The sequence below is a fragment of the Lingula anatina genome, chromosome 4 (genome assembly GCF_051362555.1).
Source record: "Lingula anatina isolate TDL-2025a chromosome 4, LinAna3.0, whole genome shotgun sequence".
Taxonomy (NCBI): domain Eukaryota; kingdom Metazoa; phylum Brachiopoda; class Lingulata; order Lingulida; family Lingulidae; genus Lingula; species Lingula anatina.
In genome coordinates, this window is record NC_141770.1 from 25527029 (window position 1) to 25551813 (window position 24785).

Here is a 24785-nt window from a genome sequence, read left to right on the forward strand (position 1 = left end):
TGCAAATCTACAGTTCTTCAGTGTTTCTTCTGTTTTCGTGACAGCTGTCATTAAATGTAGGGTTCAGTAATGTACATGTCGAGCACAGGGATAGAAACCATGTTTGGTTTTGTCTGCTTTAGAGAAAGAGAAAAGAAAGAGAACGAATTATGACCCTGGGGGCCCCGAAGAGGAGCCCTGCCCTGAATGAAGATCTCCAGTGCGTCTCTCCCCCCCTCCCCCTCCCCCTCCCCCCTCCCCGCATAAAATAATCTAGCTTTTGAGTGTCAGAAGACTCGTTTTTGTAAAACGATACAAGTTTCAAGTTGCCATTTTTTGAGGAAAAACGGCACTAGTTTCTGGTTGCCAGAATCGTTTCTGAAAAGCGAAACTGGAAACACTTATTTAGATGGGGTGGGCCAGAAAGCGGACCTTTTTACCCCTTAATTAACCAAACCTGAAGGACTTAAGACTTTTTTGCTTTTTATAATCCGTTATCATTATTTATTTATTTGTTTGTTTGTTTGTTTGTTTGTTTGTTTGTTTGTTTATTTATTTATTTATTTATTTATTTATTTATTTATTTATTTATTTATTTATTTGTTCATGATTTTTTATTCACAGAATAGAGCATAGTCCATTTGTTGTAAAGAGAAGGAAATGATCAGGACACTCACACATATCTTCATTGGTGTATGTTGGTACAGTACGTCTGTAATACGAGTTTCGTTATCCAATACTTCGAGTGAATTTGACATTTGTTACCAAGAGAAAACTATTAAAAGCAAGATGAAAATCCTTTTTTTTTTCTTTTATGCCAACAATTCGCTCCTAATGTCTAAAAGATAAATATTAATTCCGGGATTGAATAAACTAAGGTGACCATTACTTCTACTCAAAACATCTTTTTGAGAAAAAAGAAGGAAAAAGGAGATAGAGATATTTGACATAGAAGCCTTAATATTGGTTACGATCTTTAGGCGCGCTACCCGGCTGCCACAGGTCTATCTAAAACCGTTTATCTGATCAATAGCTTCATCAACCAGAAGATTACTCGGACAGAATGGCATTACTAAGTGGCCTTGTGGGGAGCAAATTGCCTTCTCTCGCCAATAACCTTTCATGTGGTATTTCCATTTTCTACTACACCATTGACTTAAATAGATTTAGCTTCACTCCGGTTGCATTATTGTCTGTAGTCTTTCAGTGATGAACTGAAGGCCCAGGCGTGTAAAGTACAAGAAAATGCATAACACAAACGCTACTCCTGGGTCATTTGAAATAACTAGTTACAACGGTGTATAATTTCAGAATTAACGCTGTGCAGTAAGGATATATTTGCAATTTAAAAGACTGATAAATGTGTCAACATAGAATTGAACAAAAGGTCATTTTCCTCCCTTTTCCCATCCGCCGTCAGAGGGGTTTAATTTCGATTTAATGGATGTTGTGGAACACTGATCCTAAATTAAACGACTGAGATCTTATTCGTGTCCTAGCTAGGCTCACATTTATCTGACCAAAAGTAGACTTTTGTGGATTTCGTTGGGCTTTTGGATTACAGAGGGCGGGGCCTTGAAATTAACACTAACATCACGTTTTCCCGTCTAATCGCAACTCAAGTGCAAAAAATGTAAAAAATCGCATTATGCACATTTCGAACATTAATTGTATTGGTTTTAAGCTCGCTAATAAATCAAAACTTTTATTTTATTTATTATAATTTTTTGGGGGGTATCATTATTATATTTTTTATTTTAGAAAAATGGTCTTACTTAATGTATCTTTGTAATTGAATGTTTTGAGGCACAAAAAATGGACATCAAATTTCAGTTTTGGAAGCAGATCCACCTAGACCTATAAAAACGTCTGTTTTTACTTTTATGTTTCTTTCTATTGAATTCATTGATTCATCCATTGATTTTCTACTCATCTTTTTATCCTTGTAGAAATGCAGACATATTTTAAGCCCCTGACTCAACGAACAACATCCACCCTTTGAAAGGGATACCGGATACCAGTTTGATATCCTCCTTTAAAAATAATTGAGCTTGGAACTAAACGTTTTGGGTTAAGCTTCCTAGACCATATGACCGTTGACCATCTACAATTTTTTTTCTCTTGGCAAAATTAAGTGAAAAAAACGAGCCCATTTTACAGGATGTCAGTTACATTTGTCCGTAACCATTTGCGTTTTATATTCCGGACCAACAGGACATCTCTTGAATGAATAAATAAATAAATAAATAAATAATATAATATAATATAATATAATATAATATAATATAATATAATATAATATAATATAATATAATATAATATAATATAATATAATATAATATAATATAATATAAATAGAATTATAATAATAATAATAAAAATAATAATTAGATAAATAAATTCTACCCCCAACTTCTTTTAAATGCACATTACCAAAGGTCTAATAACTGATATTCTGCCTCAATTACAATTTGCTTTTCCCTGCAGTAAGCGTGCAATAGCGGAATCAATCAGTACTGTATGAAATAAAATCGGTAATTTCCCATCGGGACTCATCTAACCGTGCCCTGCACGGGCCTGTAGCCCCCGGCACTTGCCAATTAGAGATCATTATCAATCCATCAAAAAGAAAATCGGTGCGAAGAATTCTCGACCGGAGAGCACTCATTTGAACTGATATGTCCGAAGACACCGGCGCACACTTTGAGATAGCCCTACGGTTTTACTGATATTTTTATTTCCATGAAATGTAACGTTTGGCTTGTGTAGATTAACTTAAGTTTAATATACGTCGCTTCAGGGCAGTCATGAACCGAAAGTGATACCTGGTTCGTTCTGAGAATATCTCCCATCGTAAACTTTGATTGTTCTAGCTCAGCACACATCTCAGCGTGTGATTTGGGCCACAGTAGTTCATTTACTGGAAATGGACAAATTTGAAACAACCTTATTTTTGGTTTGACTCGAAAATATTGCCTGAAAGCGTTTATTCAAACCTTCCTTCTGTTTAAGCTAGGTTTCAGAAAATATAGGCAGAAAACGTTAGTTTAAAAGCTTTCTTCCCGGGTTTAAAAAACTGATAAGTTCTTCCAAAGAGCATTACCCTGTCCGCTACCTCACGAGTGTATAAAAGCACCTATTAAGTACATATAATCTAGTTTCCAGACACAGACAGTCATGAATTCTTGAAGACTTTAAAGTAAAAATGAATGTTTTTCAGATAACCTGAGAGAGATGTCAAGCAGTACCAGTTCAAACATGTAACACGTGTTAGAATATCTCATGTTTATCTATAAATAACCTAATTAAGTTCTTGTTTCTTAAAACTGCACTAGGGGTTTCATCGGGTGAATAGGTGAGTAAGGAAATCCACCACATCCTGTGTGTTACCTCTTCTGGCATTTTGATTTTGAGGCTTCTTGATGCATGTGGTCACACAAAAATATTCCAAAAATCTAAGGTATGTCTATAAACAGGTTCGGAGGTATACTAAAAACCTTCCTAAAATCTTTCTTGAAGACTTGAAAACTTCATGATCGCACAAATAGTATAGTATGGGTGGGGTCATATCGGCCGTCCCGTTATTTTGCCATTTGCCATCTCTGCATGATTACAGATAAACATATGGCGCCATAACGTATTTGTATGAATAGGCTACAGTTTTCGGTGCCGAGTCCAAAAAGTCGTTCATTCAAAGTTTGTTTCATACCACGCAGGTATGCAAGTTTATTTACGGGGGTGGGAAAATAAATATGAGTTTCATTTAAAAAATCTCTAGGCATTAGCTGCTTTAACGTTTACATAAAAACTGGTAATAACTTAAAACTTTACTTATTTTTGAGTAGTAGGAGATCCGTTTGTTCTCCAAACTGACCCTACCTCCACCCCAACCCAACCCCAGATCCAGATTTGTGTATAATGATAATTACAGTTTTTTTTATTTCATTTGCTTGATAAAAGCGGTTTGTATTTTATCAGACGCGTTATCCACTTGCGTTTCAGGGACGTTTTTGGGTGAGGTCCGGTATCTGTTACCGAAAACCGAAAATTCCACGGAAAATGACCATCTTTCATCAGAGTAATGAAAGAATCTGCGAGTCGTTTTCCTTGCACGTTTCCTGCCAAGTTCTTTTTTCCTGTGACTGGTTTGCTCCCTTGTACAAGGAATTTTCTAAAATGCTTCTGGTCGTCCTTTGATGTGCGAGTGCTTCTATTCAATAGTGGGCAGTGTTCACAGCAAGGGATCTTGTAGGAAAACGTGCTGTTCATGGTAAATCGCCCATGTTCTTTTTGAAAAATGATTTTTGACTTGTTCAAGTTGTACACTTTAGGGGAGAAAGGCACAAAGGTAAAAGCGATACTCTTGAAAGGCTATTTTGTAGTGCCTTTACTTCTGCTTTATACTTTACGCTTCACAAAACATGCTGCTTCTATTCCGAACTAATTTTAGATAAGGAGAAATGTATTTTTTCTCTTTGTTGTCTCTTTCATGGGCAGCGTAGAGACAAAAATAGGGAGAGTGTATTGCGGAATGACCTTTTACTTTGCCCGTTTGAAGAAATGATATATATATAGAAATGATATAAAAGCAAACATGTTCATTTGTTAACACGTGTTGCATCGACTTATGTCATCATTATAGACAACATTTTGTAATTGAATCTCCACTTGTATGATCATATGATAGCTTTCGTTTTTCACTTTTTCAATGAAGTCAGATACACCGTATTTTTCACGCAAGATTATCTTCAGTGAGCTTTCATGTTGCAATCCCCTTTAATGCACACAAATGTGAATGGACTCGATTTTTCTGCTCTGCTGTATGGAAAATTACGCCACGGAGGTCTTTTCAGAGAAACTCAATAAAATGAATACTGAATCAATGACCAACAAGAGACCACCAATTAGTGGCCAAACCGTTTTTTTTAGAACCTTTCTTTTTAAGCGATAAAGTAACAGAATAATCAATCGTACTGATGGCGTTCTGCACCAGTTGCCGTTATTTTCCAGTGATTAATGCCTTTCATAAGAATACTCAAATTTCCTTTTTAAAGACAGACGGTTGATTCCGAATAAGTTTAGCCGCTTGTGATAAATGTGTCTTAATGAACGTGGAAGACGCGGGGTGTTTGTTAATAACTGATGTGTGGATAACATTGAATGTCTTTTGTGTTTTAGAATTTGATAATGGTTATTTCTGGCTCATTCCACAAAAAAAAAAATGGACATTCTGGGTCATGTTAGTGACACATACACTTTGTGTAATATCTCCAGTTCCTTTTAATTTATTGTTTGTTTCTCTCCACATTGGAGGGTAGTTAAGTATAAAACAGCAAAAAAAAAAAAAAAAAAAAAAAAAAAAAAAAAAAAAAAACGGAGTGAGTCAAAGTTATGAAAACATTACACAAAATGTGTTGCGTCACTAGCATGCCTAAAATGTTCACTATTTCGTGGAATTCCTCTTCTCGTTTTCTTCTCTCTGTGGTTCAAAATGTTCTGTTTCTTTCTTCTAAGATAATACCATGGCAATATAGTTTTATTGTATGACAAGAGTTGCGTGACCCACTTTCCTAAACGAATTACCAGTCGCTGTCTTTTGGTCGCTGACGCTGATGGTGCGCACGTCAGCTGGAGTCTAGGAAGAAAAAAAAAGGTTTTGTCCTTTTTTCATTATGGAACAAAGAAAAAAAGCAATAAGTGTCAAACTAAGATTAATGTGTCCAATTGTCATGGACATAACGACCATGCTGGCGTTATCTCTGCATGCACAGGTAACTTCTCTCTACCAGACGTCTTCTGGCTGTTAGAAAATGTGCGGTATTTTGTAATAGATAGAAAGCCTCTGGTAGAGCTCGAGTAACTGGTAACCGGACAAAACAATGATTCACATGAACGTTTTTAAAAAATCAAATGACCGCTTCTTAACAAAAGAACCTGCATTGTTGGTTATAATGTATATATATAGATGCCGTCAGTGTATGGAAATAGTGGTTTGGAAGTGCCACCGCCCTGAATCCAATGAATTGTAGTCAACATCTGGATTCTTTTCGTCTCTTTATTAGAATGCGTTTTGTCCATTTTAAACCTTTTTTGTTATTCTTTTCTTCCAGATCGAGTAGTGATGGTCGGTGTCACCTTTGCTCCTAAAGAATGAAAGTTGTATAAGATGAGTGAATAAATTTTGAAATTATACAACAATGAAGAATGTGAAGAATGGGAGAATAAAAGATATAATGAATAAAAAACTGGGTAGAGTGATGTTGTCAGAATTGAAGTTTGTTAAGTGTGCTAAGTACTTAATCAGGATTTATTTTAATCAAAAACACAGCGAAGTTGGGAAACGCTCAGACGACAGAATTCTGAAAGCCGCTGGGAGGACGAGAGCAACTCGCCAAAATATGGACATGCCAAGTTCAATGAACAAATTGTGATTTTTTTTTAAAGATGGACCCTAGAGAAAGGAAAGTAAATTAATTTCGAATTCCAGCAAAATGTGATTGCCCTATGAATTAAATATTCCCTATTTAAGTGATAATTACTGATGTGAAATATGGAAGCTGTCATACATGTACGACCTAGAGTGGCATAATAAAATTTACCCATTATAAACATACACGATGATGGATCACGCCACTAAAAATCTACTGATGCTAATATATAGCTCTCAAAATTAATTCTAGACGGATTAAGTTCAAAATATAATCTAATATAAAGACATTACTATCTGAACATTCAATTGTTTATGATTCATTTTCTATGATACATGTAGCTGGTTTCGACAGCATATAAGAAAATTCAATTGACTCTTCCTGTAGAAGTATTATTTTCCAAATTTCGTGCGCGAAGAAAGATCATTATTAGTGTGTGGGTATTATTTTTAGAGCAATTTAATTAATTTCTTTTTTCCCGTCCAAAACGACGTTAACATGCCAGATCTGGTGCGTCTGCCGGGAGGGGGGCGGTTACACGAGGTCTAAAGTTCATGACACCATTGAGATCTCAGCATGGGGTTATACAATCAACTGTGGACTAAATGATAGTCTGGTTAGCGTTAAAAGTTTATTAACACTGCTTCCACACACATAACAGCAAGAGTACAGCTCTTGTGGACCCTTTTTATTATGATTCTTTACTTTTGGCATTCTCAATTGTGGTTTTTTTGACCTGACGCCAAGCATAGCCTGAGGCTTAATGTAAAAAGTGTATAGCCATCAAAAATAAAAGAGACAATACCATGTAGCAGTATAATGTGGAATTACGTTTAATTACGGTTGATAATATTTGAGTTATGTGATTCGGTACGTGTTTTCCCTGTGCTTGTCATCTATTCAATGTCACCTTCATCAAAATCTCTGTTGCCTCTGATCAGTTTAAAGATACCAACATGACCTAGAGAATGTGTCAACTCTCGCTGTTACTCGTATACTACACAATAATTCTTCATTGATACCCGTCGTCCCCAAGTGTTACTGTTTTACAAATAATATGTCCAACCGAAAAAGTACAAAGTTTGAGTAAAACAAAGATGACCACCGTCCAGTACAGAACAAGTAAAGGGCTGGCGAAGAGAGTGTAACAGGTGTTTTAATGTTATATTAGCAGTAAAAGTCCTTTCCCTTCCTGGTACCAATATTATGGCTGCAATAATGTGATCACTTTAAGACAAAATGACGCCAGATATTTATACAGCAAAATTTCAATTTCCCTAATTTTTTACACGTTCCTCTTCATTACCATACTACACCATATCCAAAACCGCTCACAGAATCACAATCCATAAACCAGATTGGAAGTTGCACATTATAAGTTTTGGGGTCACATTGGTAAAGGAAATGTACAGTAGACTGCAAAATTCATTAGAAATTTAGAATTCGAAATCCTGTTAAAAGATTGTGACTTTTCGACGCTTTAGGGTAGGGTAGACCTCCTCGTGGGGGAAATTGATGAAATAAAAAAATGCTCTTGCTATAAAAAGGTCTCGCGCTTTAAAGTGCAGGCATTCTACCAGGAAGTCTTTAATGACGATTTATCTTCGTTACTCAAGCAAAATAATGATGTCAATCTTCAGTGCTTGCAGGTTGATGTTTGATACGTTTTTTAAAATATTCTTAAAAGAATAACAGAAGTAATACCTTTTCTTAAATTTATATTTATCATTATTAGATTTTAAAACTTTTTATTACATGAATCAGGAATATCTGTATAACATTGATGGCATCAGGCATCAAAATCACTATCATGGCCGGATATTGCTTTGGATTGTCCTTAAAACGCCTACAAAAGTACAAAAGCTGACGCGATCTTCTGTTTCTTTATCATTGCAAGGCAATTTTGCACTTTGATTGATCGTTTGTATAAGTCAATTTCTTACATTGCGTTATCTTATCAGATTGCTGTATATTTTTAACTTAATAAAGTCGTCTTTCTTAAGGGAATACAGCAGAATAAATGAAGTACCAGATGTCCGCCATATATCACTTCAGTGTGTGGGAATGAAATCTTTCTTGTTATCTCTTCGTCTTGAATCCATCTGCAAAAATGTCACTTTTTGTGCCTACGGCAGAGGTTGATATCTTCCTGAGAAGAATTAGATTGGCAGTGAACAGACAACTTTAATGACCCAAACTCAGACGGCGGATGAAATTTAATTTTGACAGTAAATGAATAATGAATAAAGGGAAACTAATTGAAGTAAATTTGTGACTTACTAACATCCTGATAACAAAAAATATTTTGTTGGTTTTTTTTCTTGTAGAGCAATAACGCCATTTGCAGTCACTGAATTTGTACTGTTTAAAATCTGTGTGAATAGGTCTAAGCCGTTAAATCTTGCTGTGCACTATAGCTAACACCTGAGACCCGTTATAATGGCTCTGAGTTTGAAGTATTGAAAGTTGATTGTATTTGATTTGTGCAGACAATGGCCTGCTGAAAAATTAAAAAAGGAGAGCCTGTAGGCTGGAAAAGACTAGTGAAAGGAGACGTATAAAATGCTCACAAAAGTGTATGTTCATGATGCAGTTTTGCTTAATCAATTTGAAGTCTGTGAGTGAACCTTAATTATTCATGAGAGAGAGAGAGAGCTATTCTATTCACACAGTGTAGTAAATGATCTTTTCTTTTCCATTTTCGTAACGTGTTTTCACTGTTACTGAAACAATGGAATATTCCAGCAGAATGTTACATCTGTGGTTTCAATAGACAGGGGCGGATCCAGGATTATTAGAAGGGGAAGTCCAGAACGCCAAGCCTCGGATGCGAAGCTGACCATCGCCCCCTTGGCGTGGGGTTCGGGGCCTGCTCAAGGGCCCTGACATTTTTTGGGTGTTTTGGAGGGCAAACGGTGATCTTTGGTACAGTCTAAATTACGATTCAGCTAGTCAATATTCTAATTTCAAGAGTGAAATATTGGTGTGATATATATTTTTCAGAAACCGAAGGGGGGTTCAGGGGGTTCAGGACCCCCCTGACCCCCCTCCTCTAAATCTATCAGTGATGGATTTAGAGGAGGGGGGTCTATATGGGAACGGGATAATTTGGCAAAAGTTGTTGTAGGCACAGTAGGCTATTCCTTAAAATGCTGTGTGAGTGTGTTTTTATGGTTCTGTTTGAAAATATATGCATGATGAATGGTTTTTCAGACAGAAGCATAGACTGAGAAAACTGAACTAGATAGAGAAGTTTCATGGAGGAAATTCAAATCAACAAAGATGAAAAACATATTTAACACAGTTTTAACTTCTTTGCCAAGTGCTTTTGTCAGTTTCATCGACGTTCCATATACCACTGTTGCTTCATCCTTAACTATTCTCAGTTTCTCTATATAATAAGAAACCACCAACAGAAAAACCTATTATAGAATAAAATGCTGAATTCAAGTATGGGGATGGTAAAGTAATGGTTTGGGAAATTTTCTCCCCCCCCCCCCCTCCCCAACCCCCTCAAGTAAAAATTCTATTTGCTGGAAAATCCATATTAGGATACCTTTAATGTGTTACAATGAAGCGGACGCACACGGTGGATTAGCATTATAAGCGTATCTGTGTCTCAACACCAACCAGATACGTTTTATTAGAGACATTACACACCTCATTAATTATTCCTATACTCAAAACATCAAACTGTAGATAAGTTGTTCAAATGGGATTTAATTTACATGTTAGATTAATATGCCAAAATGCGGGCCTAGCTTACGCGAGACCGATTTGATTAACTCATTTATTTATAAAAGTGACATAATGATGGCCATCCATTACGTTTTATTGGATGTATCTATTACATCATGAATCAAACTTTACGCGCTACTTTGATGTTTTGATGGGATATTGGTTCATTTGTCTACATAAACTATTTCTCTGTAGAGACCATAGAACGGAGAGAAAACACCCATGAGTCACGTAAAACATCGGAAATATTGGTAGAAGAAATAAGAGATGAATTGTAGGAGCTATCAGTGATAATTGTTGTCTATAGCAGTTCAGTTTACTCTTTCCTCTCTTGTGTGTTCTGTACATAGTTGTGACGACACTAGTTTCTTCGAGAGGCCAGTTGGGTAATGACATCATTTCTGTGTAAAAAATTCTCACAGGACAAAAATGTGCACAGAATTAGCTAAAGAAATATCTATAAATATCTGGTAAAAAATCATCTGTGACCCTGATAGAGGATATAACAGCAACGGCACAGTTTACGGCTTTCAACTTAGCGTGACGTCACATCGATTACGTCAGTCAGCAATCCTTAAAAGGAGATCTGTCGAGATCTGACTAGATTTTAATCATTTTCGACCGTCAGTGCCATGACAACACTAGCTTAGATTTTTGGCGTTTTTTTAAATGTGTGTTAAAATCGTGATAAACTATGGATCCACCCAGTTTGAAAAACGTGGGATTGGAAATCCTGTTATTTTAACATTGGCTTCTGTGACCATCTGTTTGATCGAACTTGTGAGTAGCACTTAGTGGCAAGGTTGTTACTTAGAACTCAGCTGCGAAGACCTTTTCGCAGGTGCAAATTCACAGCCACTTTAAGGGCATCTCAAAGCAAATGAAGATTTTGTTTTAGATAGTCAATTTTAATTATAGTCCGCCAGATTGAAATGCATTCCATTTCCATCCCTCCTCCTGAATGTTATGCTCGGTCGACATTTGCGTTTCTTTGTCTCATATAATGCCAATCATGGACCTTTGAATTATTTTATATTGGATTCATAAAGGGTGTTAACAGAGTCAATGTAATGCTAAAATGGCCTTATAGATGCACTTATATAAGGTCCTCAGTGGTGTCAATTCTTGTTAAATTCCCATCGAAAAGATTCTACATACAAATCCTTCAAAGGCATGTTACATTTTTGTAATAAAAGCTTTGAAAGTCGCTTTATATCTGGGAGAGAAACTAAAGACATAGCAACGGAGTGATTGAACGGGTGTTTCCTTCTCGTTTTTCAAGATAACGATTGAAGGCAGACGGGAACAAAAAGACCACTTTTTAACTAAAAACAAATTTAGCTCGTTTCCCACTGAGATCGTTGTGTTGTTTCAGCGTCTATTTGAATGTAATTAACTTCCTGCCTCTGGTGAAAAATTTCCTCCAATTGAAAACGCCATTTATTAGGGCTATCCGATTCATTGTTAAGACTTCTCAAAAAAGATTCGTTTTATAGATATTAATATTTTTACTTATTAATTGATTATCTATTTGATTAAAGTATGCTAGAATTTTTGTCACTTTATTTCCAACAAAATGGCAGTTAAACTGCAGACAGAAGGGGCGATTTTGCACCACTGCACATGCCTATTGGGTATGCTATATCGAACGATTTCCAAGTAAAGAAAATTTAGGAATGAAAATCAAGCTTTGGATGAAGATGAGAAAAGACTGGCTGTGATAAATATCGCTTTGCCACCTGGAAAATAAGATGAGAAATGCTGCCCACTCGCAGGATGCGAATTATTGCCGCTAAATACTGCATAAAAAGATTTTGATAGCGTTTTCAATATTTCACTCCCAGTTGCGTAACGTCAGCTTCACTTATTCCTTCATTCAGAACATTAATTGTTGACGCAATTGCCAGATATTTTTTATTACTTTGCTCGTTCCTGTGGGAAATTCTACACGCTCTCTCCTCATTATTAGCCTACCTGCGTAGTTTTTTTCTTCTTTTCTTTTTTTCTCTCTATCAATCACAATGATCAATAACATGTCCGTTTTATTTAGGAAAGAAATAAAGAAAAAGGAAGGAAAAGGCAAGAACAAAGAAAGAAAGCTTCGTATGCCTGAATTACTCAGACCGAAAGTGTAAAATAAATAAGATATATAATAATTTTAACTACCCTTTCATTCCCTGCCTTTGCATCTATTAACGTGAACTTTGCAGTGAGTGTCTTCTCTACATGCTTTCCCTTCAAAATTCCCCGTAGTGGGACAGTCTTTTTTTATTATTTTTATCTATTAAATTAAACAACTATTCGCTTATTGTAAGCAGAAAAGCATTACTATTTTCAACTATTTTCTGACATGATTTTCCTAGGCACTATTTTCTTCGTTCCTTGGGTCCATCTCTTACTTAGTTCACGAAACCTTCTGTGAGATTAAGACTTTTTACTTATTCCCCCGAGTTACTGTCCACGTGAATTAGCCTTTAAACTAAATTTGAAAGAAACCTCGCCAGAGTCCGATTTTTCCTGTTGGGATCTTCGTCCCAGCAAACCATGCAGCGCTGTTCGTTGTGGTAGTTGGGATAAAAAAAATTCACCTTCATCCGCTATGCAGATTCTTAAGAATGGCACAAAATAATTACCAAAAACAAATATATTTTGTACTTTTGTTCAGCGACTGTGATTACATAATAACATTCCTATTTTCATAAATTTATACATGCAATTTTTGTAAAATGAGGCAAGAATCGCTTTTACTGTCGACATACCTGTACAAATGAATAATTAACACCACGAATTAATCTTCTATCCTGCTTTAGGGTGATTTGTCATTTTTTTTTTCACTTTCGATTCTAAACTATTGACCTATAAGAGGTGTAATATATAAAAAGCAAAGCAGTTTTCCTTAATAATAGGCGGGCCATTTTTTTTAGAAATTTAAATGCAAATTTACTCATTTGTGAAACGACCAATGTTTTGAAAATTACATTAATTCTACAATATAGTCTCCGTTTCGATAAATAATCTACAAGTCGCACTGGCTGCAGACCTTCCGCTGTCGTGTCCTCTAAGATGATAAACTCCTCCATTGATTGAATATATCACTGTGATGTCATACGAAACACGTCAGCTTTACACACTGACGCCACTGGGTGTATCACGTGTTTATCACGTCCTCCAGTTCACGCCTTGATGCTAAATGTAAGCATGAGGAACTGTTCATACGACATCTGTATCCACCCCGTTCTGCCAGTGTCCTGTTGTTGGAATGCCGAAGAGAGCGTCTAGAGGATAAACAAGGAAGCAGGTAGAAAGAAGTATTTGTTTGTAAATCAACTTCGTACAAAAAGCAACAATAAAACATTCGTTTTAGAAATATGGTTAGTCACACAAAGCCAGATTCCCATTTCAACTCTGATATCCCCCCTTTCCCTGCACAGGTGAAATACAAACAGGGTGAATTTTTAACCATTGACCCCTTCCCATCACACAGTAGTCATGGATCTGTATTACCAAATAAGCGCTCGAGAGACACTGAGAAAAATGAAAACAAGGCGGTCCGTTTTTATTAATTTCATTGTAAACTTGTCCTGTAAATGCAGAGAGAAAGTAAATTTGTTTAATGTCTTCTTTCTTTCTGGGTGTAGATGGCAGAGACATGCCTATTTCAACATGGAACAAAATAAACTGCTTTAAAATGTGTATATCATTTTATTACACTTGGTAACTGATGTTCGTTACCTTAATGTATTAGGATAGCACATTCCTACCAAATTGAAGAGATAACATGAGGAAAAATCATTTTTGGTATTTTGCAGTGGTATTATATATCACTAATATTTTTTAATAAAATTACTATTCTAAATGTTTGTATCCTTTTGTTAGATATTAATGTATTATGAAATAAGAAAAGCCAATATATCTTACATATTAGAAAAAAGTAGATTAATTCTGCAAGCAAATTCAGTTTTCCATTTACAAGAGCCACTCCATATATTACAAAGGACATATATTTTAAAAAACAAAATAGTCAAAACATAAAACATCATTCATTCTAAATAATACATCTTCATTCTTAGTCTGAGTATACCACTTTCAGACACGAAAATCATAATAACCAAATAATACATATAAATTTGACTTAAGTAACGAAGTCCTACGGTTACCACTAAGAGCTTTGAATTCAACTATAATAGTTTATATACCCTTTGACGACTTGGGCTCTCTTCAATTCCACACAGAGAATTTACACTTGAGTAACAATAAAAGAATTTTTACTGTAAGTCAGCAGAAACATCAGTGTCTAGGTTAAACAGGTGCTAAGTGTTTTCTTTTTTTTTTCCTTTACAAAATGAAGTTGAATCTGAAAAAATATCTATATCTGATGCACAATGCAGCATTTCTATCAGCTCTTCATGCTAAACACGAGTGTCAGGAATTGCTCGTAAGAAATCTGTATCCAGCCATCCTGGTCCGTATCATGATATCGAAAAGCACTTGTCAAAGTCTGAAAAAGAAAAAGAAAAAGTACTAACCTCTGATAGATATCATCCTAAAGAAACAAGAAAGTGGATATATGAAAACAAAGAAAAACGTCCTGCAAAAATAAAAAGATGTTGCTCAACTTTATAAAACAAGACCTATAAAAAATCAAATATTGTATAAGATGCCAAATTCAACCTAAAAAAAAAAAAAACAAAAACAAAAACATTTATCCCGGATTACCCAAGTAACTTATATAATTTTTTAATAAGTAAAAATATATACATGTATATGTGTTGAATTTCTATAACCAATTTACTTACTCTACTTATTTTAAATTTGTGATGTTCTAGGGGAGCAAGGCATTAAATGTCTTTGAGTAGAGTAAGCCATTTGCACAAGCAAGTCTGCATGTGTGTGTGTGTGTGTGTATGTGTGTGTGTGTGCATCCGTGTGTACTACAGTGTACTACACTGGAGTCTCCCTAAAGGACAGAGAAACGGAATGAAAGAAGGCTTCATTCTCAGCTCTGCTCCAAAAGGGCTGTTTTTGTTAAGACTGATACCAGTGAGATAGTACAAACTTCAACCTCACAGTTTGCATATAACATACCTGCATCACTACACAACACTGTATGAAGTCATCAAAGGCAACCTGGCCTCGCCCCTGCCTGTCAAACTTCCTGATCAAGATGTCATAAAATCTGTCTGACAATCTGTAGCCTGGAAAAATACAAACAGCTCTGTTGGGATCTTAGGACCAAGACAAAGGGTTCCCTTTTCAATTGAAAAAGACAATACTTTCAAAAACTGCATAGCAAAATTGTGTTTGCAAAATGATTGTTTCTTTGAAGGAGAAAACAATATCACACCAGGAGTGTGATGATTAATAAATATAGGTATGTATTTGGAAAGGTAGCTGGTGGTAATACTGACAGTCACTCTCCTATACTAAACATGTGCTTTCTGTTATCATTCCAGTATTTATTCAAGCTGATAAAATGGTGACGTTTCTGCCAAGTTCTATAACTGAGGATGCAAGGTACAACAGATCTGTAGGTCCACCACACACACCAAATATTGCATTTCTTTTTTATCTGTGGTCTATCTAGATGTATCAGTGGTAATTTATAATTTTATAATTAAATATAAAATATATCAAACTAAAAAAGATCACTTCACATCTTTTTTATGAAAATGCATCCCTTCTCCTGTCACTTATAAACTCACCAAAACTTTGTAAAGCTATCTTGAGTTCATTTTTATCAATAGCCCCTGAATTATCTCTGTCATAACTTCGGAAAGTGTTCTGCCAGTCTGTCACGTACTTCCACAGAGATTGGAATTCTTGAAAATTGATTGTGCCATTGTTGTCTCTGTCAAACATGCCTGAAAAGAAAAGTTAGAAAATGTGTATTTTCTTTTTCTTGCTGAAACTAAGTACTATTTTTGTTCATGACAGACTTTCCAAAATCAAAAGCCTTAAAGTTTATTGAATCACTTTTCATTTTCAAATAAGGTCTGTATCCATTTTAGTCCTTTTAAAATAAAAATAGTTTCATTGTCTATCTTCTTGTCTTCAGATACAAATTCTTTAGGGTATCATTAATTCATAAATTCTCTGCTGTACACACCATTTAAGAAAAAAACATTATCTTAAACAAGCTCCTTTCCAAATTAGGTAAAACATCATCAATTTAATGTGTAAACAGACTCTTATTCCTTTGTTTTTCCAGTTAAAATCAATAAGTCAACAGAAGTAAATCATCCTCAAACTCTCACCAATCATCAGCCTGACTGTCTCTGGGTTGAAAGGAGTCCATGTCCCTGTAACAGAAATTGTCTTTTTTGAAAGCTGCATCTAGATGTAATCCTTCAATGTTAGTACAATGTGTAACAAAACTGAAGCTGAGGGATAATATTAATCATGCTTACATTCTAAAAATGCCTGGACTGATTAGAATTCTAAAGATAGCAAATTATGTAAATACGAGAAACATAACACTGTCAAACACACAGAATAAAATTAATTTTCTTCACTCTCTTGTGAGGCCACACAAAGCAAAATACAGCAACAAAACATCTCCAGTATTTGTTTCCAATGATTTTCTATCAATTAACCAAATATATATAAAATCTTACCATTAGACAAGGCTGTGCCTAGTTCATTGGCTGATATACTGCCACTCCTGTCCTTGTCAACTCTAACAGGCAAAGTAAAGACAGCTAAGTCATCTACTACACACAGTTAGTAAATGAAGGTGTGTTCACATCAGGATTAACTTTAACCAGAAATCCACCAACTGGTGTGACAAACAGTTCCATTATATTGTGTCTTTACCAGTCATCTTACATGATGTAATCTGGTCAGAGGCCATCAATTGGTGTATTTCTGGCCTAAGCTGGATCTGATGTGAAGGCAACCTTAAAGCACAGTTTTAGAGCAACTTCTTGTGTGAGAAAAAGGTACCCCCGATTTTGATACATTCTGTTGTTGGTCCATCTTTACTTATCTTTGGTTATTAAACATACTGTCAAGTGAAAACAGGTTCAAATTGAACAGTATGGTGTGCAAACAGCTACTTGTTAGAAATGGGCTTGAGCTAAAACACAATGCATCGAAACAAAAACTAAAATTATGTTTTTTTAATAATGACAATAACCTTGACAATATCAAAATGTGTTAAAAACAATATAAAAGATGGAACAACAACAGCACAAATCATATCAATATCATGGAAGGCTATGCAACACATCTGGCAATAACCATTTCATTTAGTATACATGCATTTTATAATGAAAGTTTATAGCTGACATCCAATTTTTCTCATACTGTATGTTTTCTTTTTAATGAATCAGTTTTATTTCATTTAAATGACCTAAAAACTATTTCAAAGCAGATTTTTAAAAAATTCAACAGTTAGGCTCCATGCAAATGTTAAAATGTTGCCTAGAATATCCAGCAATACATACCACCAGATGTTAACGCCATTGTTTTTCTCACAGAACAAATGCACATGCAGCAACAATGTTAGGCCTTACATATCTACAACAGGACTAAGACCAGATAGAGTCTAACTGAAATCACCATGCTATGAATTTAATTTTTTATGTGAGGTAGTATCACAGTTTTCATTGCCAAATGCCAATAAAACTGAAGCAGGACCAAGAATTTTTTTTTTAATGGTAAAGTTACTGGCCACAATATCTGCTTCGTCCCAGTAAATTCTTAGACCCTGTTAGAACCAAGGGCCAGTAGTCTAAAAAAATTTGGATAGAGACCGTAACTATGACCAGTCAGACAACATCAATTTTAAGTTAGTCCTAGCTGTTGAGGTGAGGCCTTAAAAACACACTAAAAACCTAGAACAAAACAAAACAAGAACACTGCAGCCTCCACACGGGGTCCCTCCAGACCATGCAGCTAACCTGAAAATATACCCACTCACCATTGGAAAGGGCACTCTGAAGTTCAAATGAATTAATATGGCCACTGTGATCCTTGTCCACTCTAAAGGAAAAGATAAATGGGTAAATAGATTTAATAAATGATCACCAAGGAATTGTTTCCCGATATGTTTACAACCAGACGTGCAGTGTTTAGCAATCTTGTTAATGTGAAGGAATGATGGGTTCTCCCTCTAACATGTGTTAATGTGTGTGTGTGTGTGTGTGTGTGTGTGTGTGTGTGTGTGTGCATGCATACACTGTATGTGTACATACAAAAAAAACTTTGAAATAATAAAAGTAAGAAACAACTATTTACAGTAGTATGAAAATATAGACTGTCTCAGCTCATGTTTATCCGCACAGTCACAGTGTAATTTTTCACACAATATTTGTGTTCTCTTTACCACCCAAATAACTAGACATAATGCAAATGAGGTCAGTGGTAGACTGTCAATGTGACATTACCACCGATTATGTCATTGACAAATCAACATTTCTGCACAAAAGTTTGGGTGTGATACCAAGTATGGGCAGTACTAAACGACATTAAATAATTGATTGAACTTTATAACGCGTACAAACACTTTAACTATAACATGGCTAACAAAGAGTTATGTATATTTTCTGACACAAACCTTTGAAAAACACCCCAGAGAAACTGGGGATCGACACCGCCCGGCGCAGGTTGTTGGTATTGGTAAGCCATATTTACTTCCGCTCTCGTGATATCTCGTTTGTAGAAGTATCTTATTGAATTTTCTTAATACATTTCATTCTCGTGATGACCCAAAGAGTGTAAATACATATACTTTGAAATGAACTGGTTGACTTTTCTGATTATCAGACATATATGATACTATATGTCAATAATTTTAGGACGTGGATACAGGTACCCATCATTCCTTGTTCAACATAAACAATATGGTGGAAGTGAAGGAAATTTGAAATGTGAGTTGATTCATTTTGCTTTGTTGTGCGATTGAGACAAATGCCATGCATTGTGCCTACACAAAAATAGTAAAATTATCATTTTATCTGTTAAAATTTCCCATGTTCTTTTTGTTGAAATATTCTAAATATTGACATTCTTCATAGCTGTCTTGGAATTGACATTCAGTTTGACATGCAATTTTAGATTAGCATATATGACATGTAACTGTTTGAATTTAAATCAAAATAATGATAGTAAGCTAACATTGAGATAATTTAATAGTCATTGTCAGTGAAATACTTGAAATTAGTAGTCTACATAACACTTTATGTCCTTTCAGTGGCTATAAACACAAAGATAAAAATGAGTCGTCAGCTTGGGAAGCAGCGTGCCATGAGTGCCGGACCTGATGCCAAGGTTGCCAGACAGATGATGGCACAGTTGAGGCAGGAGCTACTGGAGTGCAAATCAGAATTACAGAAGACCACCGACCAGCTGAACTGTTTAGTTATGCTGGTAAAGAGGTATACTGTGACTCTTTAATCTGAATCTTTGGTCATCTTTCATCCATTTATCTGTTTAAATTATTGATTTGAAATATTTTTAGTTGGTAAATCTTTCTCACATTTGCTTGGATATATACTGAACAAAAATATAAATGCCCTATGTGAATTATTTATGTAAAACATAATGGGCTACGGGCAGAACACACAGTAATCTGCAGCATATTGAACAAAATTAACTTTGTATGATATAATACATATATCCCATAATATTGATAAAAATTTTTAAACTATTGGGTAGAGCGTTTGTATTTTTGATCAGTATACATTATTCATTCATCATCATCATCATATCTTTGCACCTTGTGGAACATGAGGCAGGGCACACATCTCTTGCTGGTCCTTTAATCATTTGCTCCTCAATTAAATCTGTCATTCATGTTTGTATGGCTTGTTTCAACAGAAGGAGATGAGTTATTCTCTGTGTGTAAAATATGGAATATTTACAGGGCATGGACAGGGGACAAAGCTGCAGCAATACATGTAGCTAATGTGGTTGGTAAGTATTCACATTGAACACATGTTGAAAACATCATATGCAAGGAACATCCCCTTATTATTTCTTCAACCATAAAAAAAAGAATAAATAATTTACAAGAAAGTAAATCATGATAATTATAATCTTTGTGGCATTAAAATAGATTACAACAGTTTGTGTATTTATAAATTACTAAATTAAAAGTGAACAAATAAATGAAGTAATTGTTAATTAAATCTATTGTTGCTGATACGTGTGTAAGATGATCTTAACCTGCAATTATTAGAATAGAAATTTCAAGTCTTCTTATCTTCTTTTTTCTGCACTTGGTTTATTACTACATGTAAAATTTCAGGTGTGGCACCCCCTGACTTTGAAGGAAAGGAAAATAACACAATAACACCAAAACCCAAGGTAATTGTTTGGCCTTTGGTATATGATTTATCAAATGTAGCAGCAGTAAAAAATTCAGGGTTTGAGATTAGAGAAGAAGTGTTTTGTGTTATGAGATATGAATCAAAAATCAGTATCATTACTTTTATGAAATAGAAATTACATTTATGATACTGGGTACTTTAGAATATTTTTACTCTATTTTTATGATCTGAATCATCCACAACTGTCAATTAGATTGTTCTAGCAAAGCTTTTGTTTGAAACAAATAACCACGACCTTTTCACCCATTCACAAAAGAAGTTACCAATTATATTTTACCATTTCTGTTAGTTAGTAGCTAGCTATAGTAAGAGTGAAATATATGAAACATTTTATGTGTTTTATATATGTCATTACATGAATGATCAGTTAATCTGTGCTATAATATTGTTCATCAGACCAGGTCCCTCCAGAACTGGGCCTTGCTGACCATAGGGCTGCTGCAGAGGGAATACAAGGCTCTGGAGAGAGAGGTCCAAGACAGGCAGAAGATCTTCTTTCAGAGTCGACAGGGTTTTCTGGAGGAGCAGCTCATACAGCACCGTGACATGCTGGCTGTTGATAGGGGACGGGATGGGGGCCACAAACGGACGTCCACCGTGGAGGAAGTGGACAGGTTGTTTTTGAAGAATCAAAAGGTACTGCACCACAGGGAATTGGAATATTAGCATGTTAATTTGATCATTCTAGCATGGTTAATTTAAACCAAATGCTGAAGCATGTTCTAATTTTGATTTGGCAGAAATTCTCAAGCTTTTTGGCTTTAACAAATTTTTTCTACTATAACTACCCTGTTCTCAGGATCACTTCATTTTTCAGAGGTGGAGAGAATGATAACTGATAACATATTTATATTATTTTGATTGTTTTCAAATTTATATGTGACATATCAAAGACAAATTAGTATATAGATCAAATGAATATTAAAATACTTTGATTGTGAATAGGTCATGTTTTTGCATATTTGTTTAAAATTCTAATGGTAAAACTAAGACAAAATATTATGTTGAATTCTAGCCTAGGTTTACTAAATGCGTTATGCTTTTAAAAGGTATTTAAGCCTATTTTATTTACACCTATTCTTCTACTTTCACAATTATCTTAGAAACCAGACAGAGTGCAGAGTGCCAAGAAGACCAGCAAGCACCTGTACAGGTCACCTCAGAGGGAGGCCGCCTCGGAGGCCGAGCTGACCTGGGCAGACTTGTTCATTGAACCTGTACATAACAAAGACACAACTGGGACTGAGGTAGATGCCAACAAGGTGAGATAGGTGTAAGAGCACTAGCTGTAAGGTTTTCAATTGATAATACTACAGTCTGCTGTCTGGGTACTGAAGACTTTGTACTTTGTGAATTCTGGTGATTATTCTATTTCTATGTGGCATCTATCTGTTGTAAAAAAAAAAACTTTTTGAAATAATTATGGTACTTACTATTTGATTTTGTAAAATTTCTATAGGCCCTACAACCAAACTTCAGGTATTAAAAACATTGAATTTTCTTATTTGATATTAACTGTCACTCATTTTGTTTAAAAGGAAAAAATAATAGTCTAATAAGTTGATTATTTCTTTGGTGTCATCTAAGAAACCATTGTTAATGTTGCTATCAAATTCTGCTTAATCACTGATCTTTAACACCATATTGTGCTCAGGACATGAGTGAGATCTTCCAACTGACTGGAGATGGTCAAGAAACTGGCCGCGACGGACCCCTGGACGGCCACCTGCTGAGAGAGGAGGACAGCTGTAGTAGTGTGGACAATGACCCAGACAGAGTCCACCTGGATTTAGATTATGATGACCCCCACAGGTATACACAGGTAAGATTATATGTGGACAGGCGTCAGTGAAGTTGAAGCAAGGCCAGTACATTTTTTAAAAGTTAAAAGTGTATTTAATTACTGTTTACTGTTTCTGCTTTGACTAGAACTATTTTACATGGTTTTAGACAAGATCTGTGATATATGACTATATTCATACTTACACATCTGTTTTTTATACTGCTTTGAAAAAAATATGTATTTTGAAAATGCTCTTGTAATCTAATTATATTTCCTCATTTAAGTGTATGAAATGAGTAAATGTTTTAATTATTATTATTTCTTTTTTTCAGTCTGATTTTTTTGATAAGAATGTATTAGGAGTGAAAAAGAACCGCCCAGTCAGTGCCGTACAGCAAAGGTCAGGGGACGCAAAGAGGGCACGACCCAAAAGTGCAGGTAAGTCAGCAACGCTGGTCAACACTGACTCTAAGGTGGATTCAGATGCTGTAGCTGGAGCTTGATTCAGTACAATCACCGGGATTTTATTTTTTAATGATGGTTCATGATTTTTGGAGTAATAAAGGAGAACGGTTGTTGTCAGGGGTAAGGGAAATTCTTTTTTAATATGTCCTTCCTGGAGATTGTAGTATTTTTTTTTTTTTTTCAAATAAAATATTTTCAGTCACTGATATGGAAAGTAAACTGTTTTCCCTTTTGTTTATATTATGAAATTTAAAAAATTAACATGATGATAAATTTTTTTAGCATTATAAAAACTTTAAAGTTTATGCCAGTATTTCTCATGCACTTTTAGTGATAGCCAGAGGAGAACGACCTCTCAAATATGTAACCACACGTCCAGTCTCCGCCCAAGTTACAAATAAACTGAAAAAGGACAAAATCTCAAACGAGAAACAACAAGACAGCAAAAACAGAAATGAAAACAAGCCTAGTCCAGGATCAAAAGACGTTAAAAAAAGGCGCCCGCCTAGTTTAACGGCCGAACAGCTGGCCATCATACGAAGGCCCGAGTGCGTGGATCAGTTCGAAGAGGACGTGAAACGCATGCACCAGATGGAGGAGGAAATAAAGAGAGCCACAAAAACCTTGCAGAAGAAACTGGGGATAAGTGGGGATGGAGCCATATAATGGATGTTACATGATGTCCAGTTATAATGCATATAGAGAACATGCTAATTATAGGCAACTTGAAGTCTATGTTGTGAGGAACATTCACAGGGTTATAGTGATGTGCATGATGACATTGATGTGTTCAGTCTAATGTTAAGAAGAAATTATTTACTTTTTATTTCCTGCAAAACCAAAAAAAAATGTTTATTTTATGGATTTTATGAGTTTTATCATCCTGGTGCACTTGCACTCAAGTTCTTAGTTGAAGTCAGTCTTCTCCTTTATTGTCTACGACTTTTAAAACTTTGATCCGTCCTCATGTAGAATAAACAGCTTCTTCAAGTGAAAACTCAGAGACAACCTAGTTAAATCCTCACAGATATTGCCAATATGTCATTTTTTTCAAGTGTTGGCCATTAATTAAGATGTTCTAAGTTGTAAAATTGCTTGGTTCTGGGGAAAAACATATTAATCAGTGCATGCTTCCAGACATTTGTATTGCTATGACGTGATTTCAGTGCATGGTGAATTCTGTCAAAAGATGCTCAAGGCATGTGCTGTGTATTACTATAATATTTTGTAGTATTAATCTTACCTATTAATAAGGACAATTTGAGCTGTTATAGCAGTTTGTATTCAGAATACAACAAGCTGAGTCTTATAAAAAGCAGTCATCCTCAGGTGGTAAACCTCATATTTGAGGATATAGTCACATAGGCCATAGAATGGTGCCTACTGCCTTGTTAAGTATTTATTTGGAGTTAAACATTTTTCTTTCTTTGTAGCTTGACAGAAGAATGTGCATGTTTAAATGCATAATGGTATAAGTTTGTGCAATCATAAGAGAGAAGTATCACTTTCCCACCACATTTTTAAAAGATGTCACAATTTTGGTATGCGCCTTGTTGTACAAATAAACATGACTTAATATAAAGTTCTATTTCATTAATTCAATTCTCAAATGAAGGACAGCATTTCAATGGTTTTACAACATATATTCTTATCCTTGGTATCAATCATTCTCTTAAAAGTACAGCAGAGGATAAAGTTTATCTTTTTTTTTTTTTTGAAGTTTGTGAGATTTGTGCCAAATTTCGTTTGTATCAAAATTTCTTCAGTTACTGCCCAGTATTTGTTGTCCTTCACAGATAGATTTTTCTCTAGATATTCACAGCTGTCTCCAACTAATTCTGTACTTTTCTGTACTGAGAGACACCCGGCAGGTGTATAGTATAGATCACTTTTGCAAGGTTTTATAGAATACATAAAAATATTAACCTAAGACAAGGTTTTATAGAATAAAAAAAATTTCATATAGGCTTAAGAAGTTCAAGTTAATCAAATGGATGCAGTCAAAACATCCCTCTATGTGGTTTTAGTTCCAGCAGGGCATTTAAACTGACAATGAAAAAC

General features: G+C 35.1%; 2 protein-coding genes across 5 annotated transcripts; one reads left to right on the forward strand and one right to left on the reverse strand.

Moving 5' to 3' along the window:
* Positions 1–12774: 12774 nt before the first annotated feature.
* On the reverse strand, positions 12775–18878 carry LOC106157854 (programmed cell death protein 6-like). Of its 4 annotated transcripts, none has more exons than XM_013533632.2 (6): positions 18703–18878; positions 16760–16821; positions 16400–16444; positions 15848–16006; positions 15231–15340; positions 12775–13420 (listed from the first exon to the last, which is right to left on the reverse strand). In XM_013533632.2, the coding sequence occupies exons 1-6, from the start codon at positions 18771–18773 to the stop codon at positions 13319–13321; spliced, it is 549 nt and encodes a 182-aa protein (XP_013389086.1). In that variant the 5' UTR covers positions 18774–18878; the 3' UTR covers positions 12775–13318. The 4 variants fall into 4 exon arrangements, with proteins under 4 accessions (XP_013389086.1, XP_013384023.1, XP_013389087.1 ...); XM_013528569.2 differs by lacking the exon at positions 16760–16821 and adding an exon at positions 18067–18128 and having other exon boundaries at positions 18703–18817; XM_013533633.2 differs by lacking the exon at positions 12775–13420 and adding an exon at positions 13828–14643.
* LOC106154267 (uncharacterized) lies at positions 18845–24691 on the forward strand. The gene is made up of 9 exons (XM_013528565.2): positions 18845–19015; positions 19339–19522; positions 20011–20060; positions 20395–20453; positions 20873–21112; positions 21580–21738; positions 22131–22298; positions 22592–22697; positions 23056–24691. The coding sequence occupies exons 1-9, from the start codon at positions 18928–18930 to the stop codon at positions 23388–23390; spliced, it is 1389 nt and encodes a 462-aa protein (XP_013384019.2). The 5' UTR covers positions 18845–18927; the 3' UTR covers positions 23391–24691.
* The last annotated feature ends 94 nt before the right edge of the window (positions 24692–24785 follow it).